The sequence below is a fragment of the Nicotiana tabacum genome, chromosome 3, assembly GCF_000715075.1.
Source record: "Nicotiana tabacum cultivar K326 chromosome 3, ASM71507v2, whole genome shotgun sequence".
Taxonomy (NCBI): Eukaryota; Viridiplantae; Streptophyta; class Magnoliopsida; order Solanales; family Solanaceae; genus Nicotiana; species Nicotiana tabacum.
Window position 1 is genome coordinate 104,510,024 of NC_134082.1, and position 14,251 is coordinate 104,524,274.

Consider the following 14,251-nt stretch of genomic DNA (forward strand, 5'->3'; position numbering starts at 1 on the left):
TGTTCAAGAGAAATAATACAACAACCATTATCTACAATGGCTCTACCAAGAAACCAGTTAGAAGAAGTACCAGCCTCATAAGAAGTCAGTACGAAGCTCCTACCGGATTGTGTATGTACCAGAGGTACGAGTATTATAATGGATCTTTAAGTTATGGACGGAAATTACACCTAGGTGGAAGGGAGGTCAGGAAAGAGATAGAAGATATGATGCGAGATTTTAAGGTAAGTAAGGTAAAGGTGAACAATGTACGAGATACTCAAAGGCAGAAGATCATGAATAGTCCATACTTCGGATAGAAGACTATAAACATGGGGATCCAATAACCGGGAATGATAGCGGCATCGTCGGCAGCATGTCTTCCAGCCTATGGTTTCTAAGTACTGAGAGATCTAGTTAAGAGAATAGAGAAAAGTTGGAGACGATGTGATGTCTCACTTGACGTTCCAGAATAATATAAGACAATCTATGGTGCAAACAAGTTGAAGGAAAGTTTATAAATGGATATGTATAGGTCGCAAGCTAAAGTATGGTAGAGCGATAAAGTTTTAAGGAAACATGAGTAAGGATGAGGAAAGGCAAGTGAAAAGGGTGACGAGAATGGATAAGTCTTTAGGATTAAGCCCATGAAAACAAGAAGAGCAGACCATTTCTCTATGTTATACAAAGCTCACTATAGCCTTAATGAACTCAAAGGAGTCTAAGATTAATAGCATTTAGAAGGAATGAAATGTTGACCTAGTAATAAAGTGAGTGTATAATTGTGACCGATAAAGGATGACGTTTGGGCCTTCGTTTGAATAGTGATTTAAAAAAAATAGAAGAAGAGAAGGATAAAATATTTCGTTCGCAACACGAAATTAGGATACCCCATAAGGTGAGTCATATTGAAACACTATGAAATAAGATATGGCCATATTCGCAAGTTCTACAAAGTATCGAGCAAAGGATTTCAATATACCTATAGAGGCCCGGAGAGGCATCCTATTAAGCCTTGTATATACAAAGTAAGGCCTACAGATTGACTAAAAGATAAAAGGAAAAAAAGAAAAGATGAATCGCATAAATGCATCTACAAAGACAGGGTCATACAGGCCGCATGACAAGAGGTAACAGAAGTTGCAAGATTAGGAAGATTTCGACCATAGGTCAGGATATGAGCAAAAAGACTAAAGGGGGGAATACCCTAGACTTTGGATTTATTCACAAAGCAACTGCTTGAATGGCAAGAAGAGTATTAATGTATTCACAAGAGCATCAGTCAACATTCGAGGACGAATGTTCCAAAGGGGGAAATGATGTTACGCCCTGTTATGCTCGCAGTAATATGTTACGATGGTGTTACCCTCTGCAGTAATATATTACGGTGATATTACGCTTCGCAGTATTAAGTTACGATGATGTTGCACCCAGTAGTATTGTACGTTGAATTTGTCGTAAGGTAATTGACATCAGTCCAATGAAAAGATTATTTGGGAATTATAAGTGATGAGTAAATTCGTGAAGGTAAGAGGGTAAGTAATATCGAAGAAAACGAATTTTGTCGAAGTTTGGCATGTTGGGATAAAATACGTCTTGAGCTAAAATACTCGGTATTTATGGACTTGTACCATACAAGATATCACATGACCATAATAGTAAAGTGTATAAGGTATGTGAAAAGTGAGTAATATTTTAAGTAAGTGGGAATAATTCTCAATTTTGCGGGTAATTGATTAATTATCGGGTAACGAAACACTACCTAGTTAATTAATAAGTGGTGATGAATTATTTTAAGTCTTGGATAAGATAAGCTTGCCAAAAACGTGGCAGCCATTATATTAACCTAACTAAGTGACTAAGATTCAAATATGCTTAGGTGGCTACCTAAGGTTAGGTGGGAATTTAGCAAATCAAGACTTGTTATAAGTCTTATTTTCCATTAGAATAAAGACTTGTCTTTCATTTGCACTAAGACTTGTACAAGAAAAGTCATAAACGTTCAATACCAAGTATGAATCCTATATACCATTTCCTAGCTTCAAATTGCTTCAAAAGCCAGAAACTTAGTTCGATCAAATGCTTTATAAACCATAAACTTGATTCGTTCCAAATAATTCAATGAACTGGAGCTTGGTTCGTTCAAGGCTTCAAATACAGAAGAAAAAATTCAATCCAATTTTTGGGGTTCTAAATTCAATCCACGAAGGTTTCTAACAAAAATTGTTAAAATCGTAGCAACACAAAATTTTGCGGCTCCAAAAGAGTACAGTGCAATCTTCAAAAATATTATATGGAGTTTTCCTTACTCCAGGTATGTTAAGGCTATCCCTTCTTTCTCTTGGCATGATCCATACGATATGAACGAAGTGTGCAAATGCACAAATTCTATAAGTGACTCTACTCATAGAAGTAATAGAAATATCTATGTTCTTTAATTCCCATGTGTCATAATATTTTATCATCTGTTCATGGGGCTTAGAAAAATACGAAAGTTGAAAAGAGTTTACTTTATGATATTACTCAGAGGCAAAATGGTCTTATGACATTCCGAATAATTTTATTGACGTACTTTTTATGCACTGCATTCATGTGCACTGACCCGTGACCAGATGGCGTTATATACGCGTATATATGTAAATATATGTATACGTGATATGGGAAAAGGTTATGGAGTTATATACGTACCACCACCTGATCAGCTGGTAAATGATGATGATGTTGCCCACAGTGGCTGAAATACGGTTCAAACGGCGTTATATACGCATATATGGGTATGTATTCAAATGGCGTTATATACGCATATGTATGTATGTATTCAAACGGCGTTATATACGCGTATATATGTATGTATATATATGTATATGGGATATGAGAATGGTTATGGCGTTATATACGCACCACCACCTGATCAGCTGGTATACGATTATGACTTTGCCCACAGTGGCCGATATGATATGATGGGATGCCCTCAGAGGCTGATGATGTTATGGAACATATACATATGCACGATATAGCATTCATACGCATATGCATGACGCTGAAAGTAATTTATGATTTACAAAGTTATTCAGACTTACGGGTTGAGTCATGTACTCCATATGTCTTCCATGTCCCCTATGTATTTATTTATGTGCCTTACATACTCAGTACATTATTCGTACTGACGTCCCTTTTGCCTGGGGACACTGCGTTTCATGCCCGCATGTCCTGATAGATAGGTCGAGAGCCCTCCAAGTAGGCTATCAGCTCAGCAAAAGATGGTGGTGCGCTCCATTTGCTTCGGAGTTGCATATTTGGTTAGTATGATTTAGATGTGTATTGTTTGGTATGGCGGGACTCTGTCCCGACCTATATGACATTTATGTATTCTTAGAGGCTTGTAGACATATGTCGTGTACGTGAAAGATTGTACGGCCTTGTCGGCCTATGTTTTGAGTTTATAAATGATTATGTTGGCCTATTAGGACCGTATGTCACGTGTATATGATGATGTAATAATAAAGATACATTACATTGGTACTCGGTTGAGTAAGGTACCGGGTGCCCGTCGCGGCCCATCGGTTTGGGTCGTGACATATGGGATTTTTGTTGTTGCTCCAACCGTTTGATCTTTTGAAGTAGCTGCTAAGTTATTCTACAAGCATGTTGTGAAACACTATGGGGTTCCAAGGGATATTGTGAGTGATCGGAATCCGAGATTTACAAGTCGGTTTTTGACTGATTTGAAATTCTCGACTGCAAATCACCCACATACCAATGTGCAGACCAAACACATCAATCATCTACTTGAAGAGTACTTGAGGCATTATGTGACTGCTAATCAGAGGAATTGGCTTGAGTTACTAGACAATGCGTAGTTTTGTTACAACTTACACAGGTCTTCGGCAACTGAAATGAGTCCTTTTGAGATAGTGTTGGGATAGCCTGACACACCGCTAGAAGTTGTTTAGTTGAAATAAGGGGGCAAGTGTCCTGCTGCTTATGGATATGCTCGCGACAAGCATGAGTTGTTGGGCGAGGCGTGATACAACTTAAGAAGAGCGGCTAAAAGTATTAAAATGAATACTGACAGAAATAGGCAATTTTTGGAGTTCAATGCTGGTGACAAGGTGTTGCTGAAGCTTGCTCCATAGATTTGGAAGTAAATCAGTAGCAAGACGAGTCATTGTGGGATGATTCTAAAGTATGATGGCCCATTTGAAGTTGTAAATAAAGTGGGTGAAGTGGCCTACCAGCTGAATATGCCGGAACGTCTCAAAATTCACCCACCCAAGTCATGTGAGTTTCTTGAAACGGTTCAATGAAGATGCTGAGGATGCGACAAGGGAGGTGCCAAATCGTGCTCCTCCAGTAAAGCGTAAGCAATTTGAGGAGACTATTGAGATGATTTTGGATCATCGTACACTGGGTCAAAGCAAACATAACAGGCAGATAGAGTTGTTGGTTCAATGGACAGGAAAGCAGGAGTATGATGCAACTTGAGAAAACGGACCATCTCTATGGCAATTTCAGGATCAAATCAAGGTGTATCTGGATTCTGCCTTGTCGAGAGCGACGAGCTCATTTGGTAAGGAACATTTGTTAGCCCCTTGGCTTGATTGGTTGAATATGGCATGGGCGTGACGAGGAATTTACATGATGGACCTCAACATAGTCCCGTGATGACTGTGGCATCATACTGACAAGACTTTCTAACATGGGTAGGTATTGATGGGTATGGATAGGGGCACGATGGCATGTGGTTTAGGTGCTAAGGCATGGAAAGCCTATGACATTGGTGTGGCCATGGCATAGCAAAGACAACGGGCAGCAAAATCATAGCAAGGGTTAGAAAAACTAAGGCAAGCTAAGGTAGGGAGTGACAAGGCAGATGGGCGCGGGCAAGGCAGTGTCAGGGGCGAGTTGGGCATGTGGCATTGGCAGACATGCGTGCAAGGCATATTGCACATTGGCATGGCGTGAAGGCATGACAAGTAAGGGCTTGTTGGCACCAAAATTTGAAGGTTGCACCCATGTGCCACGCACATGCAAGGCAGTTGGCTAGTTGAGCAGTTTTCTGTTTTTCAGCAAGAGTGGCTATGTGGGGCTTGGGCAGTTGTCTATTTTGAAATTCGAAATTTGAAATTCTTTGCAATTCAGGATTCAACTGCTAGATTAGCAAGGCTGTGAGACAAAAAAGCATTGCCTATATATGTATAGGATAGGCAGACTTGTCAAGGTAGAGTGTTGGTTGTCTTTGGCTATCTTTTGTAAGGCTTTTGTATGTGTTTCTTTATAGCACTAGTTTAATACAAGTTGGGAAGTGATTCCTGTAACCTGTGTGCCTTGCATGATTTTTGTTGTCTTTCATATTCTAAGTATCAAATCAAAACATGAGGAAAAAAGGGGGAGAGGGCTGAGTCATTGTTGTATGATTGTCGTGCAGTCTCAAAACGAAAAAAGTTGACCTTGTAACACTAAATAAAGTAAAAAAATTCTTTTTCCGGTAAATGTCAATCCGCAGTTGATATCGGACATGATTTGCGCCATAATATCCGGTTGAGGGCGAATATTTCGGCTTCCTACTTGCCATGCCTAACCGCTTCTCCTTTTCATGTGGTCTCGAAACTTTACTTGGTCCAGGTCCGTTATTTTGTCATGCTCGATCCCAGACGTATCATTCACACTTCCCGAGTTCCGATACGAGGGATCCTTCGGCCTTGCTTGTAATTGCATCGGACCGTGCTTCCCTTTCATCTCCTTATCGGGAAATCGGGGAAAACATTCTCCCGGTTTTATCCGTACACAAAAGTATTTAAAGGTATGATTTTGCGTCTGATGGTTAGTTTCTATACGTGCTCCTTCCTCGGTTCCTCCTACTTTGCCTTTTCCGTCTTGGCTCATAAATTCTTACTACTTATAACTCCTCAACATAAATCCTCAACAACGTAAAACTTTCACGGTAAACTCGAAAACAATGAACTTCCATGCACAATTATTGCATGGCAAATTTGGGTAATGAGCGTACGATCCCAACTTTCAAGGCATTTGCCCTCACGTGTGATGACATTCGAATTTTCAGCTAATTCGCTTTAATTTCTTGGAGTTGACAAATGGTACTTCCTGTATTTCTTCAATAGGTTAGACAATCCCTTTTTAAAGGAGTAACATTTTTCTGTAATTAAAAAATTTAAAACATTCTAGAATTATGTATATATCTTAAATTATTTTAATGTCCATTATTTAAAATAAACGTAGGTGACAATTTTTGAGAAAGACATAAAATCACAAAGAACAGGTTTTTGTGAGATGTTGATTTGTAAGATTCTCCCTCCGGTCCTAAACAGTTCAATAAAACACTGATAAGTAAGATACTCCCTCCTGTACGATATAAGTGCATTTTCTAAGGGTTTGACATAGAAAGTCACTTAAAAACATTAATAAGATTTCAGGGGCGGATGCATATTTATTGAATTAGCGGTGTCACGCGATAACTGTTCGTTAATATATATATATATATATATATATATATATATATATATATATATATATATATATATATAGCGGAATAGAAAAAAATGACACTACTTGACACGAATTATCTCCTGACGCATTGGTTATGTGCTTAATTTTGTTTTAAGAAAGTACAAAAATTCCTACGTATATATGCCCAAAAAGGTTATTTGACCAAGGGATCCTTTTTCTCTCCTTTAACCTGTGAATTGAAAAATGCAGGTGTTGAAATACTTCTTAGAAACTTGTTCAATCATTTATTTGACAATGATAATTTTGGAAGAAAATAGTTAATATATATTATAATTTTTTTATTTATAAAAAAGAACTTATTTCAGATCAAATTAAAAAGGCTAGAAAACCATTTCTATGGACCCAAGGGAGTAAAATCTATTTGACCTAAAGGTATAAAATTTAGACTCGTAACTATAAGGTATCAAGTTGTAGTAAAAGAATCTAGGTTATAAGTGAAGTGTTAGTATTTTAGCATTTTAATATTAAAATAAAATATGTCATAACTCTCACTATTCTATAACGTAGAAAGTGGTCATAACTTCCACTACTCCATGATGTAGAAAATGGTCATAACTCTTTTGTGACTCTTCTCTCATGTTTTCCATGATTTCATAACTTACTACTCCACTTTCTTCCAATTTAATTCAAGAAAGAATTTCTACACCTATAAATAGGAGTTTTTCTTCCATAATATGATATGTGAAAAATAATTGAGAGTGTTTTAATAAAGTGAGGTTAAAGTTGTGGAAAAAAAAAAGAGAGTTTTTACTTTTGTTGAAGGAAGGTATTCATCTTGGTGGAGTTTTGGACTCAACAACTTGTCCAGAGTTTGTTCGAGTCATACGACGTGATCGGGTTGTTGTATCCTGAGGGAGACAAGTCAAGAAGATTATTGTTGGACCAGTGAAAACTTTGCTGCAGTGGGCTTGAATCTCCTTAAAGAGAGCGAGATATCCGCACTTAAGCTGGAAGATATTTTATTTTCATCATTTTATTTTTCAACTGTAATTGTATTTTTCACCAACAATTTTAAGGAGATTCAAATGGCTACAGTTGAAAAATCTGCGGATACCAACGTGGGAGATCTCAACAAGCCATTCCGTTTCAATGATACTCATCTCAAGAGATGGAAATTTAAAGTACTTTTTTATTTGAGTTTTCTCAATGTTTCTTACGTTTTAACTGAGAAGAATCCAAGCAAAGTAGACAACTCCTCCATGAATGATGATGAGCTAATTTCCCTTCAAGAAAAAATTGAAAAATATAACGATGATTTATGCAAGTGTCGGTATTATCTTCTTAATTGTCTATCTGATAATTTTTATGATTATTATGGTAGAACTTGCTCTACTGCTAAGAAAATTTGGAAAGCATTGCAGAGTAAGTATGATACCGAGGAGGCAAGTGCGAAAAAATATGTTGCTAGCAGATTTTTTCGTTTTCAAATGGTGGACAACAAATCTGTAGTAGACCAAGCTCAAGACTTCATAATGATCGTTGGAGAGCTCAAGTCCGAGGATATTAAAATTGAAGATGATCTTATTATTTGTGGCATAATAGATAAACTTCCACCTTCATGGAAGGAATTTCAAAAAACTATGTGTCACAAACAAAAGGAAACTTCATTTGAGACGTTGATAATGCGGATTCGCATGGAAGAAGAGGCAAGAGGCCAAGATGCACTTATGCAATCGGAAGAGAGCACTCTACAACTCGTCACTACAAAGGTAAATTTAATTACTTCAAATAATATTACTCATGAAACTCATAAAAATACCTCTTTGAAGTCGAAGAAGAAAACTTTTAAGAAAAATTATGGTAGACCTCCCAAGAAGAATAATGGTGCAAACAACCAAGTACAGAATCAACAAGTTCAAATTGTGAAACCATGCATTGTCAGTGGCAAGAGTGGGCATATTGCTCGATTTTGCAAATTTTGGAAACGTGGTCCTACACTACAGGCAAACGTTACTGAAGAGCCACTTGTGGCGGTGATAACAGACATTAACATGGTAGAAAATGTTGATGGATGGTGGGATGATTCTGGAGAAAACCGTCATTTTTGCTATGATAGAGATTAGTTTAAAGTGTATAATCCATTTGAGGAGCCCAAAACCATCAGGCTTGGTGATTCTCACACAACCCAGTTGCTTGGAAAGGGAGAGGTCGAGTTGAAGTTCACTTCAGGAAGAGTATTAACGTTGAAAGACGCACTTTATACTCCTTCAATGAGAAAAAATTTGATGTCTAGTTTTCTTCTTAACAAGGCAGGCTTCAAACAAATTATTGAGAGTGATCAATATGTAATAGTTAAAAAGGATATTTTTGTGGGTAAGGGGTATGCATGCGATGGGATGTTCAGTTGAATGTTGATATTAATAAAACCTCTTCTAGTTCTGTTTATATGCTTTCTTCTACTAATTTTTGGCATGCTCGTTTGTGTCATATTCATAATCGCTATGTGGGAATCATGAGTAGTTTAGGATTAATCCCAATGATTAAAAAGAATTTTGAAAAAAATGAGGCTTGTAGTAAAGCTAAAATAACTAGAAGGTCTCATTTCCAAGTTGAAAGAAAAACTGATTGTTGGAATTAGTTCACACTGATATTTGTGAACTTGGAGGAATTTTAACTCGTGGAGGAAATAGATATTTTATCACTTTTATTGATGATTTCTCTAAGTAAACCTATGTTTACTTGATGAAAAATAAAAGTGATGCGTTTGAAAATTTTAAAAATTATCTCCATGAGGTTGAAAATCAATTCGGTAGAAAAATAAAAAGAATTAGAAGTGATAGAGGCCGTGAATATGAGTTTAATAAATTTAATTCTTTTGTTAGATCATTGGGAATAATTCATGAAATTACTCTACCTTATTCTCCGGCATCAAATGGTGTGGTTGAAAGAAAAAATAAAACCTTGGTAGAGTTAACTAATGTCATGCTTATTGAGTCAAATGCACCTTTAAATTTGTGGGTGAAGCTATTTTGACTACATGTTATGTGTTGAATACGGTACCTCATAAGGAAATAAAATTGACACCATTTGAGCTGTAGAAAAATCACAAGTCAAATTTGGGTTATTTGAGAGTTTGGGATTGTTTACCCTATGTTAGGCTAACGGATCCTAAAATTATGAAATTGGGTAAAAACGTTATCACTTGTACTTTTCTTGGTTATGCTTCTAATAGTACAGCCTATAGATTTTTAAATCTTGAAGAGAATATAATTATAGAACCAGGTGATGCTAGTTTTCTTGAAAATAAATTTCTATTTGAGTCTAAAAATAATGGGGGTCAAAGAGATAAAGATAATTTTTTGTTTATGTCTAGTTCTTCTAATTCTATTTTAAAAAATAAAGAAAATGATGCTTTTGAGTTAAGAAGGAGTAAAAGAGCTAGAATAGAAAAAGATTTTGATCCTGATTTTTATGTTTTTAATATTGAAAATGACCCTCTTACTTTACAAGAAGCTTTATTATCACCTGATGCTATTTTTTGGAAAGAGGCTGTAAATTATGAAATTGAGTCACTAATTTCTAATAAAACTTGGAAGTTGGTTGATTTACCACCAGGTTGTAAAACAATTGAGTGCAAATGGGTCCTAAGAAAAAAATTAAAATCGGATGGATATGTGGATAAGTATAAAGCTAGGTTAATTGCTAAAGGTTTTAAGCAATTAGAAGGCCTAGAATTTTTTGATACTTTTTCTTCGGTAACTAGAATTACATCCATAAGACATTTAATTGTTGTTGCTGCAATTTTTGATTTGCATATTCATCAAATGGATGTAAAAACTATTTTTTTAAATGGGGACCTAAATGAAGAAATTTATATGGATCAACCTGGGGGTTTTATAGAAGCAGGCACCTAAGCAATGGCATGAAAAGTTTGATTCCTGCATGATTGAAAATGGTTTTAAATCAAATAAGGGTGATAAGTGCATCTATCATAAGTCTTGGAATAAATTCACATGTAATTGTTTGCCTCTATGTTGATGATTTGTTAATATTTGGCTCTAACATGAATGTTATTGGATAAACTAAAAGCATACTTAGTAGCCATTTTGACATGAAAGATTTGGGTGAGGCAAATTTCATTCTTGGAATGAAAATTACTAGAATATGTGATGGAATTTTCCTTGACCAGTCACATTATATTGAGAAAATTTTGAAAAAATATAATTTTATTGATTGCAAGCATGTTGTAAATCCTTTTGATTCAAGTGTTCACTTATTTCTTGTACAAAGTGATAATGATGTGATAAATCAAAAGGAATATGCTAGCTTAATCGGAAGCTTGAGATATGTGACTGATTGTACTCGGCCTGATATTGCATACGCAGTAGGAGTACTTAGCAGGTTTATAAGTAAGCCAGGTAGTGAACATTGGCATGCCATAATAAGAGTTATGAGGTATTTACTTGGTATAAAAACCTATGGCTTATTTTATAAAAAATATCCTGCTCTACTCGAAGGCTTTTCTGATGCAGATTGGAATACTTTATCTGGTGATTCCTGTTCTACTACAGGTTATATTTTTACTTTGGAAGGTGGTGTTATTTGTTGGAAATCGAAAAGGCAAACAATAATTGTTAACTCTACCATGGAGGCTGAGCTAATTGCTTTAGCTTCAGCCAGTGAGGAAGCGAATTGGTTGAGAGATTTATTATTTCAAATTCCTTATTTTGATAAACCAATTCCTCCTATTTTGATTCATTGTGATAGCATTGTTGCAATTGGTAGAGTACAAAACCGTTATTACAACTGTAAATCCCGACATATAAGGAGAAATATAGTACTATGATATCATATTTGACAAGTGGTGCTATTAATGTTGATTATGTTAAAATCTTGTGATAATCTTGCAGATCCACTGACTAAGGCCTTAGCAAAAGAAAAGGTCTGGAGCACATCGAGGGAGATAGGATTGAAGACCACAAGCTCATAAGTCATATATGAGGAAACCCAACATGAGGATTAGAGATCTTATAACCAGGTTCAATGGGAAGAACGAATCATATGATGGCTTGGTTTGAAATGCACTATTTTTTATTGTTCTATCCTTATGATGTGAGTGCATTTATCCTGTAATGATTTGTGAGGTTGAGTTTTATTAACTTTTAATGAAAATATGTAGCTCGTAAGAGTGGAGTGTTAGTGTTACAGGAGCACCCTTGACAGATTTCACCTATGTGAGTGTGGAAGTAGGCCACTTTCTATGAGAATTGGGCTTGTTCTCAAAACCACTCATGAAAACCGGGATAGCACAAGGCCGTAATGTGCTAGCTAATAAAACTCAGGTCAACACCTTGATTATTATGTGTAAGTAGTGATAATTTATTTTCCTAAAGCAGTCATAGTTCATGTCTGAGACCACTACTGACTCTGGAGTAAAGATTGTTGTTTTGCTAAGTGAAGGTTCAATGCAGAGCACACCTTCATTATGCATAATAGTCTCCCTTCAACTGGTAAACTCTCTTATATATTTTAATATTAAAGTGAGTGGGAAAATGTTAGTATTTTAGTATTTTAATATTAAAATAAAATATGTCATAACTCTCACTACTCCATAATATAGAAAATGGTCATAACTCCCACTACTCCATGATGTAGAAAATATCCATAACTCTTTTGTAACTCTTCTCTCATGTTCTCCATGATTTCATAACTTACTACCCCACTTTCTTCCAATTTAATTCAAGCAAGAATTTCTACACCTATAAATAGGAGTCTTTCTTCCATAATGTGGTATGTGAAAAATAATTGAGAATGTTTCAATAAAGTAAGGTTAAATTGTGGAAAAAAAAGAGAGTTTTTACTTTTGTTGAAGGAAGGTGTTCATCTTGGTGGAGCTTTGGACTCAACAACTTGTCCATAGTTTGTTCGAGTCATACGACGTGATCGGGCTGTTGTATCTTAGGGGAGACAAGTCAAGAAGATTATTGCTGGACTAGTAAAGACTTTGCTGTAGTGAGCTAGAATCTCCTTAAAGAGAGCGAGATATCCGCACCTCAGCCTTAAGATATTTTATTTTCTTCATTTTATTTTTCAACTGTAATTGTATTTTCACCAACATGAAGTTTAAGGGAAGTAAAAAGACAGAATAAGATATAAGTTTCAATATATGCACTTCTGCTCGAACTATATTAAGATTTTTTCAAAAAAAAATTGAAAGGAAAGTTTTCATGTTTTTCTCTTTGTCTTATACCTCGCTTTAATTTTGACACCTAAAAATATTGTCAATGCACAAACAAGTTTGGCGTCATATAATAATTAGTGAGTATTTTTGATATTCCAATATTCTGTGACAATTATTATTCTTCTGTTAATTTCAATGGTATTTATTAAGGAGCTACAGCCATGGCAGATGAAGATTCTAGAATAAGGAAAAGAGATGAAGAAGAAAGCTCTGTAATTACACAACTGAGAAAAAGAAAATGATAATTGTGTGTAGTGTAACTAAGCGACTATCTATTTATACTATCACTAATTAACAGCTAAGTGTAGTTATAACTAATAACATTTAACTATTAAATAAGTGGGACCCACTATACTCAACACTCCCCCTCAAGCTGAAGGATGAAATAGATCTTTCATTCCCAGCTTGTCTAGTAGATATTCGTGTTATGGCTTGCATAGACTCTTAGTTAACAGATCTTCCAACTGCTCAGTTGTTCTGACATATTGAGTTTTAATCAGGCCTTGAACCAGTTTCTCCCTCACAAAATGACAATCAATGTCAATATGTTTGGTTCATTCATGAAAGACAGGGTGAGCTGCAATTTGTATTGCAGCCTTACTGTTATAATGCAATTGTATAGGCTGAACTATTTCAACTCTCAGCTCCCTAAAAAGTCTTGTTATCCACACCACCTCTACTACAGTAGATATCATACTTCTAAATTCAGCTTTAGCAGCTCCTGGATACAGTTCCCTGTTTTTTTATTAATGAACCACAAAGGCAATATCTGGCTTTGTCATGATTATGTACAACAACCTTCCAACTAGTATCTAATAGCTTCCCTTGTCTTCAAGTTCTCTATCATCTGTAGATCCAGCTTCTGTTATTTGCTTGTCATACTCAATGGATGTGAGCTTGTGATTGAACTCCAGAGGTGTTGCTGCTGGCTTTGCACCTGCTAGCCCTAGTTTAGAGACTAGTTCCAGAGCATACTTCCTTTGGCACATAACAATTCCTTCCTGGTATCTAGAGAACTCAATTCCTAGAAAATATTTTTGTTTACCAAGATCTTTCATTTTGAACCTATCTTGCAAATCCTTCCTGACTTGTTGGATTAGACTTAGACTCCTCCCAGTCACTAGAAGGTCATCCACATAGACAAGGATAACTACCAATTCAGAATCTATCTTCTGAGCAAATAAGGAGTAGTCATAGTGACTTTGTGCAAATCCTATATCTATAAGAGCTTCAGTCATTTTTAGGTTCCACTGTCTAGGAGCATGTTTTAATCCATAGAGTGACTTATGCAATCTGCACACATGCTGACACTCCCCCTAACTTGAAAAGCCATCAGGAACATGCATATATACCTCTTCAAGAAGATCTCCTTGAAGAAAGGCATTGTGAACATCCATTTGAAACACATACCATCCTAAAGCAGCAGCTAATGCAACCACAGCTCTCACAGTAACCATTTTTGCCACATGAGAGAAAGTTTCTGTGTAGTCCAAACCTTCTTGCTAACTGTAACCTTTGACCACCAACCTGGCCTTATACCTCTCCACTTAACCATAATATTTG

General features: G+C 36.0%; 1 protein-coding gene across 1 annotated transcript; it reads left to right on the forward strand.

Annotated features, from left to right (window-relative positions):
* Window positions 1-1,543: 1,543 nt before the first annotated feature.
* LOC107800761 (uncharacterized) lies at window positions 1,544-8,851 on the forward strand. Its single transcript, XM_075241350.1, has 2 exons — window positions 1,544-2,293; window positions 7,869-8,851. The coding sequence occupies exons 1-2, from the start codon at window positions 2,273-2,275 to the stop codon at window positions 8,568-8,570; spliced, it is 723 nt and encodes a 240-aa protein (XP_075097451.1). The 5' UTR covers window positions 1,544-2,272; the 3' UTR covers window positions 8,571-8,851.
* Window positions 8,852-14,251: the final 5,400 nt, after the last annotated feature.

Bases quoted from the DNA above. Each gene is read 5' to 3' on its own strand.
- LOC107800761 (XM_075241350.1), top strand. From the start codon at position 2,273: ATGGAGTTTTCCTTACTCCAG. The intron at 2,294-7,868 runs GTATGTTAAGGC...AAAGCATTGCAG, and splicing joins TGGAGTTTTCCTTACTCCAG to AGTAAGTATGATACCGAGGA.